At 37.0% G+C, this 25,180-nt stretch overlaps 1 protein-coding gene across 2 annotated transcripts in view; it reads left to right on the top strand.

Annotated features, from left to right (window-relative positions):
- The window catches only part of MYO16 (myosin XVI), a 417,071-nt gene that overhangs the window by 87,676 nt on the left and 304,215 nt on the right, over positions 1-25,180 (top strand). For both annotated transcript variants that reach the window (XM_036301819.1, XM_036301818.1), the window contains exons 9-10: positions 11,060-11,210; positions 20,253-20,363. In XM_036301819.1, the coding sequence (XP_036157712.1) occupies positions 11,060-11,210; positions 20,253-20,363 (262 nt within the window). The remainder of the gene's footprint in view (positions 1-11,059; positions 11,211-20,252; positions 20,364-25,180) is intronic.

Genomic DNA, 25,180 nt, shown 5'->3' with positions numbered 1-25,180 from the left:
TCGATGCTTCTCTATCTCTGGATCTGTTTTTGTTCAACAATTTATGTTGTTCATTATATTCCACAAATGAGTGAGATCATGTGATATTTATCTTTTTCTGACTGACTTATTTCATTTAACATAATGCTCTCCAGCTCCATCCATCCTGTTGCAAATGGTAGGAGATCCTTCCTTTTTACAGCAACATAGTATTCCATTGTGTAGATGTACCACAGTTTTCTAACCCACGCATCTGCTGATGGCCATTTAGGCTGTTTCCAAATCGTACCTATGGTGAATTATGCTGCTATGAACATAGAGGTGCGTATATCCTTTCTGATTGGTGTTTCTAGTTTCTTGGGATATATTCCTAGAAGTGGGATCACTGGGTCAAATGGGAGTTCCATTTTTAGTTTTTTTAGGAAACTCCATACTGTTATCCACAGTGGCTGCACCCAGTCTGCATTCCCACGAGCAGTGCATGAGTGTTCCTTTTTGTCTGCATCCTTGCCAGCACTTGTTTGTTGATTTGTTGATGACAGCCATTCTGACACATGTGAGATGGTACCTCATTGTAGTTTTGATTTGCATCTCTCAGACGATTAGTGACTTTGAGCATGTTTTCATATGTCTCTTGCCCTTCCTTATGTCCTCTATTTAGGTCCATTGCCCATTTTTTGATTGGGTTGTTTATCTTCCTTTTGTTAAGTTGTATGAGCTCCCTGTAAATGTTGGAGATTAAACCCTTATCAGAGATAACATTAGCAAATATGTTCTCCCATGCAGTGGGCTTTCTTATTGTTTTGTTAATGGTTTCTTTTGTTGTGAGAAGGGCCTTTTTATTTGTGATTCTAAAAGTTCTAATTTGGCTTTAAAGAGGAAATTGTTAACTGAGTTTCATTGTTAAGGCCAGTCAGCTTTAGCTGCGACACATTGTCAATTTAGGTTGAATGTTTAGTATGCCAACTTCAGAAGACAGTCTGTAATCTGGGAGAGATTTCCCTTACTGGGCTCTGCACTTACTGGTTCTGGGGCTTGGGTAACGTAATGAAACTCTTGGCCACATTTTTCCTCAAGTGTAAAATATGGGTGTTTAACCAGGCCTTTATCGCTATCTCCTGAGAGGGGAGTCTCTTGATTCCTTAGAATTCTCAAGTGTCTTTGTTATTCAAAAACCCCTTGGATCATACTTAAATGTCTGCTAACATAGATTCTCTTATCATACCCACATTTACGACTCAAGGAGTGGGGTGGTCACTCCAGAAAATCCAATGATGTGATTAAAAGATGGGGGCATTGAGCCAGTCTGACCACCAGAAGGGTAGAAAGACTGGAGACTGAGTTCAAACACATGGCCAATGATAGAGTCAGTCATGCCTACAAAATGAAACCCCAATAAAAACTCTGACAACAAGCTTGATGGACTTCTTGGTTGGTGGACTGATCAGGAGGGTGATGTGCCTTGACTCCATCAAGGGAGGACATGAAAGCTCTGCATTCAAGACCCTCCCAGCCTCACCCTGTGCATCTATTTGTTTGGCTGGTCCTGATTTGTATCCTCTATAACACAGCTGTAATAATAGCAGGTATACTGTTTTCCTGAGTACTGTGAGATCTAGCGAATTATCTAACCTGAGGGGTGTTATGGGAACCCCCAAATTTGTAGCTAGTTGGTCCAAGTGTAGGTGGCATAGAGATTCCCAAATGTGTTGCTGGCATCTGAAGTGGTGGCAGCCTTGTTGGAGAAGATGCCCTTAACTTGTGGCGTCTGTGCTAACTCTCGGTGGTCAGGCTCAAATGGTTCTGCAGTACCACAGAGCGATGATGGTGGTGATTGATGATGCCTGTCTCCTGGGCTTGTTCTTGATCTTGATGAATAGCTGAGTAGTTAATGTTTATAAAAGTGCTTAGAGCAGTAACTGGCTCATCATAATACTACATAAGTGCTAGAGAAACGACATAAAGAAAAAAATAATGTTCTTTATTCATCTGTGAACTGTCAGCAAATCATCAAAAGAATAAAGGCCTTCTGGCTACTGACTAGAAGACAATAGAATTACGCTCTCAGCTTGGTGCTTTGAAAATGATTATAACCATATGCCAAAAACCTTATTTTCTAGTCAGCTGGAAAGAAAATCCAATTTCAGAGAAGACCAGCTTGCATCCTTTGATTAGGTTGCTTAAGGTGTGGGTCTCCAGTGCTTCTGAGTCATCTGGAACTTGGGAGGGAGAGAATGTGTTGCTCTTTTTTGGGGCTAAGAAAAGTCTAAGAGGGGGCAGAGCTGAGCAGGGCTGAGGGCTATAGGAAAAGGGACTTGAGGACAGGAAGATATCCTAGGATGGTTTCAGCCAAGTAGCCATCTCCAAAGAGAAATACCCTGAGGGGATTTTTGAGTGGCACAGTATGAGTTTTGTTTGCTTCTTGACCACAGTAAAGCCTGAGACTAACAACAGGCTTAAGTAGATTTTGTGGAAAGCTTTGAAGGCACCACATTTTATGAAACAGGCTCAACTTATTGTATTCATTCAAAAGCAAGCCAACTTGTGGCTACACAATGTTTTTTTTTTCTCTATTGCCTTTGTTCCTCAATGGAAAATAAATATGGTTTACATATCAAAGCAATTTTAATAATTATTTCCATTGCTCTTCATTTGAACTCCAGGACTTAGGATGGATAGGCATAATTATCTACATTTTATTTACAGAGAAACAGAAGCCCAGAGGTGTGACAGACCTGAGGGTATAGGTAGTCAGTGGCAACTGCAATTAGAACCCACTTTCTTCAGATTCTTTGTTCATGTTCTCCAGTCTAAGGCAGGAACAAGCTCAGGAAAATGGTCTCAGCATCTTCATAGCCTCATGGTATGCGCAGTCTTGCCATGCAGATCTGAAAAAATTTATTCATATGAGGGAGATAGCATTTGGCCCATGCCTCATCAGTGCACATGGGGACAGTCATTGTGCAAATGGCTCCTTGTAAGTTAGATGCCCGGATAAGCACTGCAAAGTGCACTTTATTCTAAGACCCTTAGGTAAAATTGCACTAAGACATTAATTCCCTCACTTCTGCTGGTTGAACATCATATCTCTGGTTACGCCCGTAAGGCAGTTGTTGAAAATTTACTACTGATCCCGATGACCCAGGCATCTTCAAAATCAGCAGTCTCAGTGACCATTGTGCAGTAAAATAGCATTACCTGAGATAAAGTTCCACCAGACCCCCAGTTCTAGATTCTTCAGAGTCTTCATTTTGTTTGGAGGTCCTTGTACTATTGTTGTAGATATCAGGGGAGCTGTGGCTGGCTATGAACACTCTGGATTTTATTAGCCTGTGGTCCAGAGGGATTTGTGACATACAAGGCACTTCCTCCAGAACCTTTGTGTTTGTATATCAAAGTTTATTACTACTGTTTAATAAAAGTTGCCAGGGATCAGAAACATTCTTCATTTATACTAGCTTCATGTATGAAAGAAATAATATATAAGTCCACTTCAAAATATTGGCACTTATTAAAAAAGGAAACTGTGTCTTATTTAGAGACTTCCCTTTTGAGCAGGAATAATATTTAAAGTGAAATCTTCTTATGCAAGCTTCATGTAAAGAAAGCAATTTTAGTTATACCTCAGACTTTGGTGTTTAATTATTGGCTTTAAACATCATACGTAATGAATAATAATATCGTTTCCTATAAATATTGTATATTAAATACCTATTCAGCACTTCAAGCAAATGTAACGTCGCATTTGGATTAGAATTTTTTTGCAGATATCTTTTGAGAACTACTGTGATGAATATGATATGTTATAAAAGCAATATAAATTTTAATCCTACCACAAGTCACACATTGAAATTTTTTTTGGGTTTTAGACATGACATATTTTACCAAAGTGGCTTTTTAAATTATAAATATTTTTCTTATAAAAACTAAAGTCATTTGTGTGTGTGTGTGTGTGTGTGTGTGTGTGTGTGTGTGTGTCAGGGGGAGGGGGTACTAAAGAAAGAAATCAATTAATTTAAAACTCTCCAAGAACTATTTTATTCAATGTTAATATTTGGATCATTCTCTTATTTTATAGATGCAAAAAATCCCAAATTCCCTATAATAAATAGCTATGTTCCAAGTGTTAAAATTGAGAAGTGTTTATTCAGTCCATTACTTTAACCACCAAAATAACTGAGCCACATATGCCATTTCTTCACACTTGTTTCTAATAGATTTTTGTCTTCATTGGCCTAATATATCTCAGTAGAGTCAAATTTATTTATTCTTTATGGTTTTCTAAAATTGCTTTAGGTATAATGGCCAATAATTGTTGCCTTTGTTAGTTTCATTTTATTATGCTCCTGTTTCCATTTTCAGAAATAAAATCTCAGTTCCTAAAGGCACATTTGCTCTGCATGGCATGCCTTTTATGTTCATAGAAATAAGTAAGTCTTGACTAAATCCAGTAGAGTTTAGAAATTGGTTGTCTGCTGTTATAGTCCCATCTAATTTGTCCCACAGTCAGGCTAAAGCTATCTCTTCTGCATTAACCTAAAGTACTCTTATATAATACCTATTCCATTTTCTTTATGTTTATTGAGCCTGTCATACCAAAAGCTTTGTTTTAGAAAATATACTATTTCAATCCTATTTTTTCTGTTTCTCACTGATAAATTTCTGTTCCTAATAATTCTTTTTATAATCAAAATAATATTTTCTCATTGAAGACAATTTGGAAAGTTCATCCTGAAGCAAGAAAAAACAAACAAAACCAACACTCATTAGCATAAGAGAAAAAAATGAACCAGAGAAGTTAAAAAAGCAAGAAAGACTTTCTCCAATAGAATTGCAGTAAGAGAGAGAGAGAGAGAGAGAGAGAGAGAGAGAGAGAGAGAGAGAGAGAGAGAGAGAGAGAGAGAGAGAGAGAGGAGCTCAACTCCGTGAAACAAAAGGCTAGATAGCTTTGTACTTGGGGTGAGCTAGTGGGAAAGTGCTGGATGGAGGATGTTCTGAGGAACCTTGGTCAGTGTGATTAGGTCATTCTTGTTTGCCAATTCACATTTAAGGAAGTTAGGCTCCTACCTCCATAGAGACTGGGAGAAGGTCTTTATCTTTCCTATGGTTGCATGTCAAAGGGATCACTCTCAAGTCCTTGAGAAAGGCATTGCTGAGTTGCAGAAAATTTATATCTCAAAGGGGACAGCAAAGAATTTACAGTGGAAATAATTGCTAGAAGAACCAGGTTAGTGGTCCAGAGTTGGGAAGTAGACCCTCCATAGTTTAGTTGAAATGAATGAAATGTTAAGTCCTTTATTATTAGTCAACTTTTTTTATGAAACTCGTAGTAATTATTATATTTCTCCTTATCCTTTATGTTTCTTTTTCACTTTTAAGTTCAGTGTTTGCTCTATATACACAACTGCTTCTCAGTTTTTAAAAATTAATCTTATAAATATTTTGCATGATTGATTAACATTTAATGAGTATTAAAGTAAATACCAATGGTAACTTAAAATTATTACTTTTTAAAGAAAAATAGCATTTTAATACATGTCTATATTCCAAAAATTGATCATCGGTGAAAATTTAAATATATAACAGTTAACATTTGAATGCTATTGTTAAGCACAATGACTATACATAAAATATGTTTTAGTTAAAAAGTGGAATAGGAACTTAAAGAAAAGTTGTTCCATAGTTGTATAAAACATTATCACATACCGTCAGCCTAGGTACATTATTTGCATTTTCTTATAGAAAATGTGTGCATTACTAATTAATATATTGCCATTTAATTAAATTTTATTTAGAGTCATATTTTCTTATATAAGAGAATATTTGTAACCCGCTACTTGCAATTATTGTTAGTAATAGATCCTAGAGTATAAACCTATAGTATTATTGAATGTGTAAATAATTTTCTTAAAGATGCAGGTGAAAAGGTATGAAGAAAGATTATATATATTGGCATCATAGAGCTTGCTATACACTTAGACATCACCTAGTCTAATTTCTGCATTTGACAAAGGTGAAGCTGTCACCCAGGGACTGTGAAGGCCTTACATCAGTGGTTCTCAACCTTCTGGCCCTTTAAATACAGTTCCTCATGTTGTGACCCAACCATAAAATTATTTTCGTTGCTACTTCATAACTGTAATGTTGCTACTGTGATGAATCGTAATGTAAATATCTGATATGCAGGATGGTCTTAGGCGACCCCTGTGAAAGGGTCGTTCGACCGCCAAAGGGGTCGCGACCCACAGGTTGAGAACCGCTGCCTCACATGGTCAGGCCAACTTGAGGTAAAAATGGACTTGAAAGTAGGTGGCTGTATTCCTGGATCAATCTTCTTTCCTACTGTAGCTCTCTGTTATTGTAGTAAACTCACTGTTTCTTCCTTTTATAAATCCTTTAAAATTGGTGATTGTTTGTATTTAATGAACTGTCTTTCTAGCTTCTAACCGAACTATCAAACCGCTGCTTTATTAATATGCAAAACCTCTTTAAATCTCCAGAAAAAAATGAGATTATTTAGATAAGGAAAGATATAGGAGGAAATATTTTATAGATGTGAGGGTGGGTTTTTAGGTGTAGGCAGTGTGGCACGGTGGTTAAGGACACAAGCTCTGGAGCTCAAATCTCAACTCAACTACTGCACGCTATGTGTCCAGACCAAGTTCTTCTAGGTGGCCCTCAGTTTACTCCTCTATGAATAGATATAAAAATAGTGCCTACTTTATAATGTTGTTTTCAAATAAAGAGTGAATATGTGTAGAGTACTTAGACTACACACATTAAATACCACATAATTATTTAATGTTTTGCAGTAGCTCACTTAAATTATAGAAAATTTAGGAAAACCCACAACTGTCTTCAAATATCTAAAAGGCTCTCCTGTCAAAGAAGCATAAGGGACACTCTTGGGAGCCCTAAAAATGATGAATACAAGTTTGAGCAGACAGGCATTGTTCTAAAATTGCTCATGGAAGAAATAAGGCTTCTTTGGGAGCTATGGGTATTTTATCACTAGATTCAAAAAGATCTGGATATGAAATTTTTATAAGCATTATAACATTCTCTTTTTACAGTGAATTTTTAAAATTAATAAGCTTACTACCGGGAAGGATATGTGCCCTGGGCACTTTCCACACTCTTGCTCAGTTTGTTAGACTGCAAGGTACATAGTCAGACAGGTGACTAAGTAGTTCACAGACACCATAGCACTCACCCCCAGAGGAGGGCACTGGCTGGTCTTCTGCTTGGTACAATGTTTGCTGCTTGCTCAAAAACTACTCGAGCCCAGGCAGCATGGCTCAATGGTTGAGCATCCACCTTTAAACCAGGAGATCACGGTTCGATTCCTGGTCAAGGCATATGCCCGGGTTGCAGGCTTAATTCAAGTGTGAGGCATGCAGGAGGCAACTGATCAATGATTCTCTCTCATCATTGATGTTTCTTTCTCACTCCCCCTTCCTCTCTGAAATCAATAAAAGTATATTTTTTAAAAAAGTACTTGACTCTTTGCTAGGTTTCTCTCCTACAACACAACACCCTGCTTGCATAGGCATCCATTTAAGTCCACTGGTGTTGCCCACTCCTGTCCTTTATGGGACAGGGGGCAAGGAGAATTTGGGCAAACATGAAGCTCTGGATACTGTGTTTGCTGTGAGTAATAAAGTTTTCTGTCTGTGATCCAGGAATCTCTTGTCTTCTGCACCACCCATGAGAGAGTAGCAAGCTAACCTGTAAGAGCTTGTAGGTAGAGTAAAATCCCAGAAGCATCACAGTTCTGGACACATATAAATAGCAGGTACCTTTATTGCCTGCTATTACCATAGTCATTGTGCTCAGCCCTTTATGTGCTTTATGTTAGCAATCCCCCACTACAAGCCTTTTTTACAGATTGGTTTTGTGGAATGCTTTTATAACTTGCCCAAGGTGGCACAGCCAGACATCGAACTGTGTAGAATTTCTGACTCAAAAACATATGCTTGTTGCAGCTATACTAGACCATCATGCTGCCTCTTTTTAATATGTGTCCCCCACACTTACTTGAAAATATCTTCATTGACTCAAACACTTTAAAGCATCATCATTCAGAGATTAAAGGAAATAAAACTGATTTCACATTTCTGTAAATGTGTTCTTTAGCTGCTTCTGCTGTTCCTCTAGACCTGGCTCTAATGTGGCCATTTATGAGTGTGTCTTTACTCATGCGTTCCCAGATTACAGTAGAGTTGGATGACAGAGCATAGAGATGGGCTGCAAAACAGTGAGACATTGTGACTACTGAAAGAAGCCCTTCAAATTCCTCTCTTCCTCCCTATCAAGGTTAAGATACCAAATTGTTTATATTTCTACATACTAACAATCAGCAACTGGAAACTGAAATTTAAAGATACATTTACAGTGGCATAAAAACATGGAATATATTAGAATAAATGTGACAAATTACTTGTAAGATTTTAATGACGTAAAACCATAAAATATTGGTGATAGAAATTAATGAAGATCAACATAAATGGAGAAGTATACATGTGCTTAGGAATGACAAAATTTAACATTGTTAACATGTAAATTTTCCCCAAATTGATTTATCAAATGAATGCAATGCTAATCAAAGTCCCAACAGGCATGTTTATAAAAACTGACAAATAGATTCTAAAATTTATGTAAGAATGCTAATAACCACAAATATTCAAAATAATTTTTATAAAGGAAAAGTTGGAGACTCACATTACCTGATTTTAAGCATTACTCTGAAGGTTCATTAATCAAAACAGTATAATATTGGTGTAAGAATAGACTATTATATCAATGGAATGCAATGGATTGTCCTAAAATAGACCCACACATGTATGGTCAATTGATTTCTAACAAAGATGTTCAGGTAATTGGTTGGAGAAAGTTGTTCTTTTCAGAAATGATGCTAGAACATTTGGACAGCCATATATAAAAAAAATGAACCACAACTCATATATAGCACCATATACAAAAAAGGCACTTGCAATGAATAATAGACCTAAATGTAAAACATAAAAATCTAAAATTTTTGGAAGAAAACCTGGGAGAAAACCATGTTCATCTTGGGTTCAGAATAGAATTCTTAAATAAGATATAAGAAGTATAGACCATAAGAGAAAAAAATTCTTTAAAACATACTATTAAAAATTGAAGACAGCCCAGCCAGTATGGCCCAGTGGTTGAGCTTCTACCTGTAAACCAGGAGGTCACGGTTTGAATCTTGTTTAAGGCATATGCTTGGGTTGCAGGCTCACTCCCCAGTGGGTGGCATGCAGGAGGCAGGCAATCACTGATTCTCTCTCATCATTGATGTTTCTATTTCTCTCTCTCTCTCATTTCCTCTCTGAAATCACTAACAAAATATTTTTTAAAAAATGAAGATAAGACACAGCCTGGGAGAAAATATTTGCCAAGTAGGTATATGATAAGGGACTTGAATCCAAATATATAAACTCAAGAACCTGACAACAAAGAACCAGTGAAAAATAGTCCAAAGACTTGAGCATGCACTTTACCAAAGAAGACATACTTTTGTCAAATAAGCACATTGAAATGCAAAGTAAAACCACAGTGAAAAGCCACTGACACGCTTACTAGAATGGATTTTCAAAAAGTATTGGTACTTTTATTATCCAATGTCATTTCAATAAATTCAGTAAGAAAAAAAATATTGGCAATGATGTGAAGCAGGTGAAACTCCCACATATTGCTGGGAAGTGCCAAGTGGGACAGCCACTTTGGAAACTGTGTGGTTTTCCTAGATATTTAACCAAGGTAAGTGAAAGCATCTGTCTGCACACACGCCTGCATATGGATGTGTCTAGACGCTCCACTCACAATTGACAAAAACTGGACACAACCCAAATCTTTGGTGAATGGTTAGCCAAAGTGTAGTACATCCTGCAGTAGAATACTACTCAGCAATAAAAACGAAGCTCTTGCTATCTGCAGCAACATGAGTCTCAAAAAACATTGCTAGTTAAATGTAGTCATACACAAAAGTCTACACACTCTGACCGCTTTCATATGACATTTTGGAAAAGGCAACAATAAGTACCAGTGGTTGCAAGGGCCAGGAGGCAAAGGAGGATAGTTGACTTTGAAGTGTGATCACAAAAAGACACAGGGGAGTGATAGAAATTCTATGTATTGCTGATTATGTTGGTCACACCATTAAATGTATATATACAATTCAAAACATATTGATTGTAACTCTACAATGTGTGAGTTTTACTGTATGTAAATATAACTCAAGAAACTTGAATTTTTAAAAAGCCAAAATAGGTGCACTATGCTTCAATTAGAACTGCAACTACTATTGTAGACTACATGAAATAATTAGGTTTACATATATTGCATCTGATTACCTATATATGTATTTCTGCTTGTATGATAACATTTAGGAAAATATATTTTAAAATCTAAATATAAAAATGTTATAATGAAATTCAACTTTTAGATGTGTTTATTTTCTATGAACGTTACAGCATTTCTTTGGGCAATGCAGTCTATAGCATAACAAAACCATGAAGTATCTTTTATTTTATTTTTTGGCTAGATTGAGCTGTATAGAAATAATAAAACATTATTTTGTTAATATTGCAATCTTATGCACATCACTTCTCTCTTAGTACCCTATTGTTATTTAGTTACAAACTCTATTGCCCACAATGCTATATTTTAAATCCTATATGTACAGCATTTTAATTAATTGTATAGTTTTGCCTTTACTTGTTTGTTATTCAGTTTCACATTGAAATATCTTTCCTAGTTTAGTCAGGTGTGTCAACCTTAGCTTTTAAATTGCTTATTGATTTATCTATTAACATTTGTAGATATATTCTTCTCAAGTTGAACATATTTTTCTTTCCAATGTGAAATTGAATGAACTTCAGAGCTAGTAGAAAGGCTTACAGATTTCCCATTGTGTTTTTTTTCCTACAGTATTGAGAAACTGTTTCCTTCTTGAATAAAACAACTATCTATAATTGAAATGTCCTGTCGTGGTAATTTCTGATTTATATAGCCATGTTGGAAGAAGACTAATTTTAGTATTGATTATTTCCTGTAGCAGTCCCCTGGTGTGGCCAATTGCCAAGCAAGACAGTTTGTTGGAAAAAGACATTATGTTTAAAGATGCAACAAAAGGCCTATGCAAGAAACAGTTCCAGGACAGCTCTCCTGAAAGCTCCACTGTGAATGGCCCCACCAAACCTGAGCAGGTAATTACACCCCATGTGCATCTGCTAGTATTGTGTCCTGTTATGTCCCAAAACAAATACCCACTGATTTCCATTCAAAGAAACTTTAGTGAAAGCATAGGTTAGTATTTTAAAATTTTTATTTATGAAATGTTATTGTGTTTTACTGTCCATTAACAAGCATACTGCTATTGTGTTTTAGAAATATTTAAATTTACTGTCTTTTTAAAAAATTAATTCTCACCAGAGGATATTTTTTTCCTTTTCATTGATTTTTTTAGAGAGAATGGAAGGGAGGGAGAGAGACAGAGACAGAGAAGCATGGATGTGAAAGAGACACATCGATTGGTTGCCTCCCAAACACGCTTTGGGGCTGGGGATTGAGCCTGAAATCGAGGTATGTGCCCTTGACTGGAATCAAACACGTGACCCTTTAGTCCTTGAGCCAACGCTCTAACCACTGAGAAAAACCAGCTAGGACTTGAATTTACAGTTTGGACTTATTTATCAGGATTGTAAGCTCAGACAATATATTAATTCCTGAATATTCCTAGTTCTTTGATTGATCATCATTTTAATAATTGTTTCCTTCAAATAGCCAAATATTTTCCACAAGAGGAAAGACAAACCAATCAGAATCATTTATTCTTAAAAGTAACTGTGATTTTGTATTGTGTATGTATCTATGTGCATATGTGCATATTCCAGTGCCCAAGTTATGTGAGATCATTTTGATATGCTTGGAGTTACAGAATTTAATGTATTTTATGTTATCATTTTCATAGAAATAAATGATTTGTATATGTGTTGTGTTTTATAAATGGTAGAGTATTTTATAAATGGTAGAATAATCCTTGAAATGTCTTGTTTCAATGTATCTATGAATATTTTAAAGGTATTTTAACTGTGTTTTCTAAAGACTTTTCAAATTTTCTTCATCTCATTAATTTCTATTTTAAAATAACTAAAACAGCAAAACATTGGAAATACTTTTGAATTTTATTAGGCATATTCATCTGCTCAAGCTACCACAACATAAAACCACAAACTGGGTGGCTTAAACAGCAGAAATGTATTTCTCAACGTTCCGGAGACTGGAAATTCAAAATCCAGGTGCTGGCTGAGCCTATTTTTGGTGAAAGCCCTCTTTCTGGCTTGCAGATGGCTGCTTTGTCACTGTGTTCTCAGATGGGAGAGAGAGAGAGAGAGAGAGAGAGAGAGGGAGAGAGGGAGAGAGGGAGAGAGGGAGAGAGGGAGAGAGGGAGAGAGGGAGAGAGGGAGAGAGGGAGAGAGGGAGAGAGGGAGAGAGGGAGAGAGGGAGAGAGGGAGAGAGGGAGAGAGGGAGAGAGGGAGAGAGGGAGAGAGGGAGAGAGGGAGAGAGGGAGAGAGGGAGAGAGGGAGAGAGGGAGAGAGGGAGAGAGGGAGAGAGCCGGGAGCCGGTCCAAGCTTGCTGTTTCAAGGGACCTGGCATATATGGCATACTGTTCTTAATATGTTTGCTCACCTTCTTGGCACTATGTGTTTTAACCAAGGTCTCTGAGAAAGGTTGTTTCCCCAGGTAGGGATTTTCCCCTGAAGTTAGGGAGGGAATAAAACCTCTTAACTAAGTGCCAGGCGGGTAATTAATCACTTTAACTATGAACAATCATGCTTAAGCTACATAATCTTTACTTCCTGGAATGGAGATAAGAAACGCCCTAACCTTTGTAATAGAGATTGATAGGATTGAATCAACTGGTATAAATACAGATGTAATAAGACAGAACTTAGAATATGGAACCAGGAGAGACAGAACCTAGGCACAGAACCTACACAGAACGTTCTCTAGAGACAGAAGAACTTCGCTGGAGAGAACATGGCAAAAGATCCTGGACTGAACCTGACTACAGAAATTGGCAAGAGAACCTGACTAGAACCTGGTGACTGAACCCAGCTGGAGAACCTGGGCAGAACCTGGCTGGAGAACCTAGCGAGGGAACATGGCTACAGAACCTGGCTGGAGAACCTGGAGAACCTAGCAAGAGAACATGGACACAGAACCTGGCTGGAGATCTGAAGCAGAACTTCGCTGGAGATCCAGACCAGAACTTGGCTGGAGATCCTGGCTAGAGATCCTGGCTAGGCTGCTGATCAACTGAACGCTGTCTCCGTGTCATTCCTTCTTCGCCGACTCCGTCCACACCTTTGGGGAACCCCTGGACCTGCTGGGGTTGGACCCCGGCAGGAGAGAGGGAGAGAGGGAGAGGGAGAGAAGGAGAGAGGGAGAGAGGGAGAGAGGGAGAGAGGGAGAGAGGGAGAGAGAGAGAGAGAGAACAAACTCTCTGGCAACTCTTATAATGATACTAACCCTATGGATCAGGGTTCTACCTAACTCAGCGGTTCTCAACCTGTGGGTCGCAACCCCTTTGGGAGTCGAACGACCCTTTCACAGGGGTCACCTAAGACCATTGGAAAACACATATGTAATTGCATATTGTTTTTGTGATTAATCACTATGCTTTAATTATGTTCAATTTGTAACAATGAAAATACATCCTGCATATCAGATATTTACATTATGATTCATAACAGTAGCAAAATTACAGTTATGAAGTAGCAATGAAAATAATTTTATGGTTGGGGGTCACCACAACATGAGGAACTGTATTAAAGGGTCGCGGTATTAGGAAGGTTGAGAACCACTGACCTAACCCATACCCTCATTTAACTTTTATTATCTCCTAAAACTCTGTCTCCACATACAGTCACATTGGCAGCAAGAGCCTCAACATATGAATTGGGGGGAACACAATGCAGTCCATAGCAGTAGGCAAATCGAACGTTAGGAAAATTTAAGGCCAAGTTGTTTCTTAACTTTCTTAAGGGTCTTATGAGCTTCCTGTAACTTTAGGTACATATGACTAAGTGAAAACATTTACTTTTAAAAGGCTACATATATTCTGATTCCACTACTTGACATTCTAGAAAAGACAAAACTATGGAGACAGTAAAATGGTCAGTGGTTGCCAGCAATTGTGTGAAGGAGGAATGACTAGGAGCACAGAGGGTTTTTAGGGCAGAGAAACTACTGCCTATGATACTATAGTTGTGGCTACATGTCATTATCATTTTTGAAAACCCGCAGAATGTACAACACCCAGAGTGAACCCTGATGTAAGCTATGCATATTGGGTGATTATGATGTGTCATTTGCTTCATCTATAGTAACAAATGTACCACTCATTGGGGATGTGGATAACTGGGCAGACTATGTGTGTCAGGCCAGAGGTATATGGGAAATCTCTATACTTTCCTCTCAATTTTGCGGTGGATCTAAAACTGCTCTAAAAAACTAAGGTCTTAAAAAAAATGAGAAGACATTCATACCATAATGTCACATATAATCCTTTTATACTTAATAAGTAGAATGACTTTTCTTTTTTAATATAAGCTCTTTGTAATTGTATTCTAGACGTGAAAAGTGGTTGTAACCATATTCTGTTTATTTGGTACTAAAGAGGGAATAGCTTATTCAGGTTTTAGGTTTGTATATTATCTATTTAATATTCACCCACGTCTTCCACTGTGGACGTTACGTTGTCACATGTTCTTGCCATGAGGTGCATCGGTGATTCTTTCCAGAGGAAGAACAGAGGAAGAATCCTGCCTGGATCATACATTTATGTCCCATAGGAGGGCTTTAGAAAAGACTTGTTAAAGCGGGAACATTCTGATTAACACTTTAAAGAGAAATACATAATGTAGAAAAAATTTTTTGAATTGAAACAAAGGCCACAGAGTCTCTCCTTCCAGGATTTTGAAAAATGTAGGTCATGTCAAATGGTAACTGTATAAATGAATAGTCAAGGCTTGATTTAAATTTTTGAAATATATATTTTTATTGACTTCAGAGAGGAAGGAAATGGAGAGAGAGAGAGATAGAAACATCAATGATCAGACAGAATCATTGATAGGCTGCCTCCTAGGTTGAGCCTGCAACCCGGGCATGTGCCCTGACTGAGAATTGAACTGTGACCTCCTGGTTCATAGGTCTTCACTCAACCCCGGAGCCATGCAGGCTGGGCTGATTTAAACTTTTTATGGTTCTGATAATCACCAACATTAACAATTGCTATTATAATATCTGTGAGAATGTAGAATTTTTCTAAAGTTGCTTTAAAATTTGTAAGACATTTTCCCTTCTTTTCCAATTTTGTTTTGTTATCCCCTCCTCTCTCATGCCCTGTCCTCTTCTATTCTATTTTTAGTTTCCTACCTTCCTACAGTCTTTTCTCTCATCTTTCCTTTGAGAATAGTTGAGGTTTAAAATTAGGTCAAATTTTTATTCCACTTAGTGAGGCATGCTATGCTGGGAGAAAAGAGAGAGAATGATGGAGCCATACAGATTTGTTCTGGTTTAGGGCTGCTGCTGGAACTCTCAACTATGGAAATTCTTTAACCTCACTAAGCCCCGCCTGTGAAACGGATACATAACACTGACCGTATATGGCTGTTAGAAAGAAGACAAAAGATTAAGGCTGTCAGGTGACAGCATTTGCCAAGAGTAAAATAAAATCTCAGCAAGACGTATTCATTATTTTATTGTGATTTGTATAGACTGTCTATTAGGTTTGGCTAGAGTGGTTGAATCCTCTGTTCACTAATTTGTCTGCTCTTGATTTTTGTAAATCAAGTCAACATATCAACCAGGTTTTATTTTCAGTGTAAATATAGGTTTTTTAAGAATATAATAATACAAAATAATACTGTATATTGGCTAATATTTCAAAGCTGAAAAATGCTTTCACTTGCATTATTTTAACCTTCAAAACACCACTGTGAGCAAGTTATTACACACTTTTAATACTTATACTCAAATTTCAAACTGAATTTAAAGTGACCAAACTTCAACTCAAGAAGCAGAAGCAAATGACCTAGAATCACCTGTTTCTTTTACTCTGCGGCCAGGGCTCTTCTGAGGACAGTGCAGCTCTGGCTCCTCTTCCCTCTGGCCTGCTGCTCACTTCTGTGAGTCGGAGAGAGAGTTTGCATTCCATGGCTGCATGGGCAGGATAGGGGTTTCAAAGATTGGAGGGAATTCTCTTTCTAGAGTCCACAGATACACCAACATCCACAGACACAAAAATATAAATCCTTAGCCAAACAAGGCACAGTGAGTGTAAGGACCTAATACATTTCACTACGAAACATCTAACAGAATAACAAAGGCAAGGAAAAAGCCGTTTACAGGTAAAGGATGTTCGTGCATCGTAATGGGCTTCAGCCTTTGGAGATTCAGTACAAAGTGTGTTATCAGATTAATGTCCTTTTCCCTGTTATGACCATACTAGTCACTTAGGTTTTTTTCTTTTTTTTATTATCATTATTTTATTTTTTCTCCTCACTCATGCACACTTGGTTCTTTCCTCCTAATCTGCCTTCCCAACAATTTTTGTTGCCCTTATTCCATTTGTCAAACCATCTCTTCTGTCCATGGGCCTTCTAGTTCCTGTGTATGTTCTACTAACTTCCTGCAGAGCAAAATTACCAGCCACCGAACAGCACAGCAAAGTCGACAGCGCTCAGAGCAGAGTTGACAAGTGGAGACAGGGAATCAGGGAATTAAAATATTTTCCAATTTACATTTCCTTTGGATCTCGAAACATTTCTGAAAGTGTACCCTGAATTTTGTCCACTTAGTGTTCTAGATCTCTGCTTTTGGAAATATATGTGGGGAGATATATAATGGTTAGTTTCTATGTCTTCAGAAGAACCAACATGGTGAATTCTAGAGAGGATGTTATTATTTTACATATTTATCCCATCTATTTTTTGACTATGATAATACTTATTTGGCAGACATTGGTAGTGTACACTATTGAGTTTACAACTATAACATAAAAATATTCACAGACATGTTTTTCTTCTTCTTTCTACTTGTTATCAGCCGCCACAATACTTTTGATCTCTTTATAAAATATGTATCTTTTTGACAACCTTGCTTAAGATTGATTATCAAAGCTTTCTTCCTAATCATTTTGGTATCTTGGTATGATAAATTGAAGGAATTCTTCCCTTGATCTAATGTAACACTGTATTTGTCACAGTTTGTTACTATAAACAGACAAGGGAGTCTTCACATTTTTATTGTCCGCCTAGTATATTCTCTAACCCATGCAACAGCTGTGCTACTGAAGATGAAAACCCTCAAGAATACCAGGGAGATGTCTGTAATAGCTCCTCTAGGCTTGTCAGAACAAATGGGGAGCTTCTGTTGGTGCTAGTCATGCTGTTCCTGAATATGCATGCAGAGATTTGTGTTGAGCTCATTAAAGCTGTGGTTATCAGAGGAGCATTATCTCAGTGTAAATTACTACTTCCGAAGATAAACAAATCTTGCTCTTGATTTTTCTTCTTTTTATTATTTCTTTGGGAGTTAAATATGAATGTTAACTTGTGTGAGACTTTTGTCTTATCATTGCATTGTTCAAAGTTGTTGCAGCCATATTTTTGGCTTATCTCTTGTTATGCATGGATATGTATATATTTGTGCATTAATTTTGTGTGTGTATGTATACATGCACCGGGTGAAAGAGGTGAAGGGATTAAGAAGTATAGATTGGTAATTACAAAATAGTCATGGGGATGTAAAGTACAGCATAGGAAATGCAGTCAATAATATTGTAACAACTATGTATGGTGCCCATTGGATACTGGAAATATCAGGGGGAACACTTCGTAAAGTATATGATTGTCTAACCACTATGCTGTACACCCGAAACTAATACAAAATAATATTGAATGTAAAATGTGTTTAAATTTTTCTTTTAGAAAGTTAAAAAAAAAGATCTCACAGGAATATATACCCCTGGGATTTAAACATCATTCTCCCAGATGAATACAAACAATTGATGTCTTAGGCTTAGATGAACTTGAATTTTTCAGTATTCCAGTCCTCAGATCAGTGTGTAAGATTTTGACCTGAATTAGCATGACCATTGAAGAAGCAGAAAGGGAAACCACCGAGGGGACAGGCAGAGGCAGTTATCACTGCTTGATTTTCATGCCTCTCTGAGAACTGTTAGTCTCGGCCGCACTTTGGGCCTGTGACTCTTCAAAGTGGAACTAAATATATAAAGTTAAAAAAAAACATATTACACAATCCCCGAATTGATTTTGACAACCCAGAAAGTATTAGGAGAGCTGAGACATGATGACTTCTCTTCAGCAGCAAGTACCAGTTTTTACACTGTTCTTGAACTATGGAAGTCCATATTTCTGACACTATCAAAGACTCAAAGCTGTGCTTCTAACCTCAAGTTAAATGTCTAATTTTAGTAAGACTGTGTTATACCAGTATGTCCTTGGTAGGTTAATTCTGAAAGATATTTGAGACGTTTTATTATTTAAATCCTACAAAAAAACAGAAAATAAACTGAAGGTGTTGGCTGAGTGTGTGCATGTTGTGGGAGAGGAGGAGGCTTGTTCCTGACATTCTGAGGTCTGGAATATTTTGCAAATTAATTTTAAATAAATAAACATGTTCTTATTGGATTATCATGTTTGCCACTTATACAAATGGTTGTCTTTCCAGTGTAAGAGAGCCTGCTGCCATGACTCCCTTCCAACTGGAAGATATAACAATCCACTCTTCTGAGTATGTGAAATTCTCAGTAAAGAATTTGGGTTTCTATTATTAATGCATTAGGATTAACAGTCTTGGATAACCATGATCTGAATTTAAGAACTCATGGGAAAGATTGCATTTTTTAAAATAACCACTCATGTCAGGGAAAGAGCCCTAAATTTAGCTTTTAAAAATGTGTAATATTTTTTACTCTATAAACATTTAGCTGAACAGTAATATTTAGGATCAAATTATTTAGTGATGGTACATCCAATAGTTAAATGTATGATACAAATATAAAATATAAATACAAATATGAATGCTAATTATAAAAATAAACTTACTGTTATTACAAATTAACTATGGCATTCTGCCTGTGTGGCTCAATTGGTTGTGCATCATCCCATGAACCAAGAGGTCACCAGATCGATTTCCAGTGGGAGTACATGCCCTGGTTTCAAGCTCAATCCTCGGTATGGGGCATGCAGGAGGCAGCTGATCAGTGTTTCTCTCTCTCTCAAATTACTAAAAACATATTTTAAAAATATTAGCTATGGGCACCAAAATAGCTATGAACTCATAGAAATGTTAATAAGATTATTCTTGTTCTTTTGTTCCTCAGTGTTTCACATGAGAAGAACAAAGTTGTCACATTATAACTAATATTTGCTTTGCTGAGCATATCCTGTGTATATAAAGTTAAAAATTGGCCATTTTTAACTTATAAAGGCTAGATTTTAATCTAATTAAATAATACAAATTTATCTTTTTAATTTTTAATCTTGTCTAATTTTTAAACTGTTATTCTATATTACATTGAATAGGAAAGCATTTTTTCTTGACAGAATTATCTTAATCTCAAAGCTACTTTAATATTAAAAGCATTGTAAAGCAGAATAAAAATCACAAGCCAAAATTCTAGAGTTTACTTTAAAAATCTGGCCTTCTCATAGATGTATGCAGAAACTAAATTCCAGGCAGATTGCTTCCATGCCAACAACAGTAATTTGAGAAAGTTTTGCTTTAGCTTTGGAAACACTGCAAATACGTGAGGTTTTTTCAGCTGCTTGTCTCACAAAGGACTTAGCACAGTTTAGAGCTGTCTAAATTGTAAGTAGGGACTAGGCAGGATCAACCTGCTGAAATGATTTTGATAGACTTAATGTCTTTGGAGGATGTAAGCTGACATTTGGTGTGTGTGTGTGTGTGTGTGTGTGTGTGTGTGTGTGTGTGTGAATGCACTCTTGGGTACGCAACAGAAATTCTCATGTGAATGTATTTTTCTATGACTGTTGAATTTTTTTGTTTCTTATAAGTGAGCCATTTCATCTTTTAATAACAGTTTCAAACTCATGTGGTTTTTAAACTTTTGACATGTAATTGAAATAGAACATCCAACTGTGAAGAAAGTTGATTGCAAAGCAATTAGAATTGATCTTTTCTATTTTTTCTCCCAGGTCAAGCTAATGCCTCCTGCTCCAAATGATGACCTAGCAACACTCAGTGAGCTCAACGATGGCAGCCTGCTTTATGAAATTCAAAAGCGTTTTGGGAACAATCAGATATACGTAAGTGCCTTTTAAATTGCCTTTTGCACTGCATTTGTCTTGCAGCATATTTTTACTCTTCAGTGCTGCAAATATTACAGGTAATGGATTTATTGTTGCTTCTGGTCATGCTGATGGCTTACAGTGTATTTCTCCAGAGCTCAGGGTGATTCTACTGATGCAATTCTAAGGCAAGTTCAGCAAATTCCAAATTTCAGAGTTGTTATCTGAAAGTGAATATCCTGAGGGTAGACAACTTTCTTGTAATGCTTGCTGTGGAAGATCTTGCTTGAACCATCAGATCTGCTAATCACTTTTGAAAATGTTGTTTGTTTGATTTATTTAATTTAGTCTTCTACATCTGGAAAAGGGAAACTAAAGACGAGAAGTTAATTATGCAAGGAAAACGGCCTCCCTATTTGCATGAAATGATAAGCTATTGTTCCTCTAAATTATCAGGAAATATCTTTGTAAAGTAAATAATGTATACAGGGATATTTGATAATAGGATATAAATATATGGCTCAGATGACAAACAGCATGGAGAATTTATTTGCTGTGGTTCTTCCTTGCTTTATATGTGTGAATTCTACCAATACTAGTAATAATTTAGACACCATGTGATCTCATATCTTAATCTCTTTCTCTCTCTCCTTGATTTTGTTATATTCAACTCAGAGCAATTCAATCAGAATATCTATAGTGAAATCTGATTATACACACGTCTGCTATCTCTTTTTGACAACATCCTTTTTTTCTAGTCTGCTGAGAAATTGATTAAGTAATTTTCATGGAAATATGAAGTCTGTGATTCCCTTATAAGTCATCAATTCTCAGGTGCTGATTAGCTTATGAAAATTCAATGCAGCATTTTAATGCTTGGATAAATTGCCTGCCACTGTAAATACACTTAGAATTAAATACCTCTTTTAAAATTAATGGAATTGAGTCATTGGCATAAAGTGGAGAAAACCGATTATGTTGGTCTGTTATTACCGTTACTTGTGTAATATTTTTATTCCATTTTATTCTCTTTCCCTATCATTGTGTTGATTCTTGTTTTTAGCTTCTTAGTAATATCAGATGACCACTGCTCAAATTCTTTCTTTTTTTTTTTCTTTTCTATAAACCTTTAGGAATGCATTGAAACCTCAATGGCTGAATTTCTTTTAAGAAATGTCTTTATTGCCCTTGCTGTTTTGGCTCAGTGGATAGAGTGTCAGCCTGTAGACCAGTGGTTCTCAACCTGTGGATCGCAACCCCTTTGGGGGTTGAATGACCTTTTCACAGGGGTCGCCTAAGACCATCGGAAAACACATATATAAATACATATTGTTTTTGTGATTAATCACTATGCTTTAATTATGTTCAATTTGTAACAATAAAATTGGGGGTCACCACAACATGAGGAACTGTATTAAAGGGTCATGGCATTAGGAAGGTTGAGAACCACTGCTGTAGTCTGAAGGGTCCTGGGTTTGATTCCAGTCAAGGGCACATGCCAGAGTTGAGGGCTCGATCCCCAATGTGGGGAGTGCAGGAGGCAGCCAATCAATGATTCTCTCTCATCATTGATGTTTCTATCTCTCCCTCTCCCTTCTTTTCTGAAATCAATAAAAATATATTTTTTAAAAAGAGTCTTAACCAATCATGTTCTAATCTTAAATAACAAATACTTCCTACCTGTTTATCTGAGTCATGGCTCTAATTCCTCCACACAGTGGACCATCTTCATAGATACTCTCTGCTCTCTGGAAAATCAGAATTAATGTCCCCTGATTTGCTAAAGTTCACATAAAATATAAATTTGCCACTGTGTGAGGCATGGGTTTCCTATTTTCTGTACTTGAAATATTGAAGAGCTAAATTGTCTAGGAACAGTTTTGTGATGAGCGTTCTTTGTTATGGTTTGAATTCACCCTCATGGATAGACAAGCAATTTAAACATTATTGATTGAATGGTAATAAGTGATTCTCAAAGTGTATCCTATGCACCATTGGATGGACCTTTATTAGCAATCTTCAATGAGAGTAAGCATTTAGAAGCTCATAGCAATTTGATGGTTTAATTTCCTTCTTTTGAATCTAATAAGAATCAAGTTTTTATTTTGTATGTCTTTGTCTTTTTCAATTTCATTTGTCCAGGAATTCATCTTTATTATGTTTTACAAAAGTATTGGTCCATGAGGAATTGGAAATAAAAACCAGTGTTTCTTTCCCACAAATATAAAGGCACTAGTTTAATAGATGACTCAAAATTCAAATATTCAAATTCCAGAGTCTGATCTTGACACACCCTCCTAACATGTCCCTTTTGTAGCTTCTCGCAGCACAATTAATGGCATCCCCTTTCTTCCATCTTTCAGGCCAAAGTGCTGGTAAAAGTATTAATGTGTGTTTTTCTTCCATATCCCATATCTGATTTTACTGCAAATATCATCAGCACTTTCTTCAAAATATACACAGAACATGACTTCCACTTCTGCCACTGGCCCATCAGAGCCAAGATAAAATATTTCATCTGAGTTAATTGCTTGACAAGGATTTTCATCCTTTTTTTTGGGGGGGGGGCAATAGTCTGATTTGTTATATAAGATGATCTTTCAAAATAATCTGTAAATTGCTCTTTTAACTAAGTGTACAGCATTTCATTTAGCTATCAAATTGGGTAGTTTCCATACAGTCTCTAGCAGTAGGAAGTTCTCACATCATCAAACAGAAAATGAATTGCAGAGGATGAGACATCTGCTTGCTGGGAAATGCATAGAGTAAAGGCATTGCATTTCCCAAACAATTATTGTCAACAGTCACAGAGAGAATAGAAGATGCAATCACATCTCTTCATGGATGGCTGATAAGTATGCAAGCGATACTCTCTTCACAAACACACTAGTGGAACTTGAGACTCATAAAGAAAAGAAACTCTACAAAACAAAAATAAATTCTGTAACATCTCATTAGCCAAGTCTAGAGCCTGGCTCATCTCAGCCACTTAATAACTTACTGTTCCCTTCACGGTGGCCTACTTCGAGGCAGCAGGTCTTCTTTTTAAGAGCATCTCCAGAGGTGGGAGTTCACCAGCTGCTGTCAGAAGTTGAAGTCTCCCTCACTTCCAGGTTATTTGAAATTATGTTGATGGACACATCTTTTCCAAGCTAGCCTAGTTATTTAAAGTCTCACTACAGAATGCTATGCTGTGCAGTGTCTGCCATATAGTTGCATGTGATTCCATTCAGCCTAAAAAATGCGTTTGAACACTTGACATGTGTAAGTTATTAAAAAAGTAATGTATTAGAAAAATGAGGTAAGGGAAATCTTTACATTTCTGTAATTTTAAAACTTATTTTTCTGCAGTAAATTTAAAATTTTCCATTTTATCAAAATGGCCTCTTCAGATTATGGTATAAACCTATATGAAATCATTTTTATGACTACCATTAACATTCAGATCACATTTTCATAAATTATTTTTTATTCATCAAAAATATATTATCAAAGGCAATCTCAATTTTCTTTAGTAATTAGACCAAAATAAACAGGTTTTATCTTATAATAGGAAAATGCAGGTTGGAGTTACTCTATTTTAATTTTATTTAAAAAAATTTTTTATCTTCCTTAACTAACAGATTTCTCAGTTATCCCTCAGTCTACTTTCTAGTTTCATTTTTATTCTATGGAATAAGACTAATTTTGAGATACTAAATGAATAAGGTCTCCTTTCAGCTCATTTATTTCACTTTCATTTCTTTTCTTCTTTACTAGGCTATAAAATTCTCACCAATCCTTTTAAGTAAATTTTGTATTGAATTACAACATATAAAGGGAATAATGCACAATTTATTAGTGTATAGCTACATGAATTTTTATTTGTTGAATGCACATGTATGATCAGCAGTTTCATAAAGAAATGTAATATAAGAAGCCCCTTCCCCAAGCCACCCTGATCATCACAAAAGTTTCTGACATGTTGGGCTAGCAAATAGTTTTGTCTGTTTTCTTAATTTTACATAAAAGAAATCATCAATCATCAGTAGGTCCTTGGGTTACATTGGAGATCCGTTCCTACGGCTCTACGTAATGTGATTTTCGCTGTAAGTCGGAACCCACCTAAGTAAGCACCTACATCACTCACATGGAGCACATACACAGCAGTAATGAAGTGAAACAGTAAAAAAAAAATCAAAAGAAAGATAACAATTCCTGACCATTACTTGTGGTAAATAAATAATAAAAAATATAAAGCTCATATGTACATATGTGGAAATGATGGAACTTTTTTTTTTTTATAAATAAACTAGAGGCCTGGTGCACAAAAATTTGTGCACTCGGGGGGGAGAGGAGCTCCCTCAGCCCGGCCTGTGCCCCCTCGCAGTCTAGGACCCCTTGGGAGATAATGACCTGCTGGCTTAGGCCTGCTCCCGGGTGGCAGAGGGCAGGCCCAATCCCTAGGTGCAGCCCCTGGTCGGGCTCAGAGCAGGGCCGATTGGGGAGTTGGGGCACCACCCCCTGTTATGCACAAAACAGGACGGATCAGGAGGTTGCAATGCCACCCCTAGTCACGCTCAGGGTAGGGCTGATTGGGGGTTGGGGCACCGCCCCCTGTCACACTCAAGGCAGGGTCGATGGAGAGGTTGCGGTGCCACCCCCTGTCACGCACAGAGCAGGGCCCATCAGGGGGGTTGGGGCTCCGTACCCTGTCACACACAGAGCAGGGCCGATCAGGGGGTTGGAGAGCTCCCCCCTGTCACACACAGAGTTGGGCCGATAGGGGAGTTGGGGCACCGCCCGCTGTCACACACAGAACAGGGCAGATCAGGGGGTTGGGACACCGCCCTCTA

Source organism: Myotis myotis, unplaced genomic scaffold (assembly GCF_014108235.1).
Source record: "Myotis myotis isolate mMyoMyo1 unplaced genomic scaffold, mMyoMyo1.p scaffold_m19_p_3, whole genome shotgun sequence".
In the NCBI taxonomy this organism is placed as follows: Eukaryota; Metazoa; Chordata; class Mammalia; order Chiroptera; family Vespertilionidae; genus Myotis; species Myotis myotis.
The sequence above is the reverse complement of the archived record's forward strand: the minus strand, read 5'-3'. Positions and strand labels throughout refer to the sequence as shown.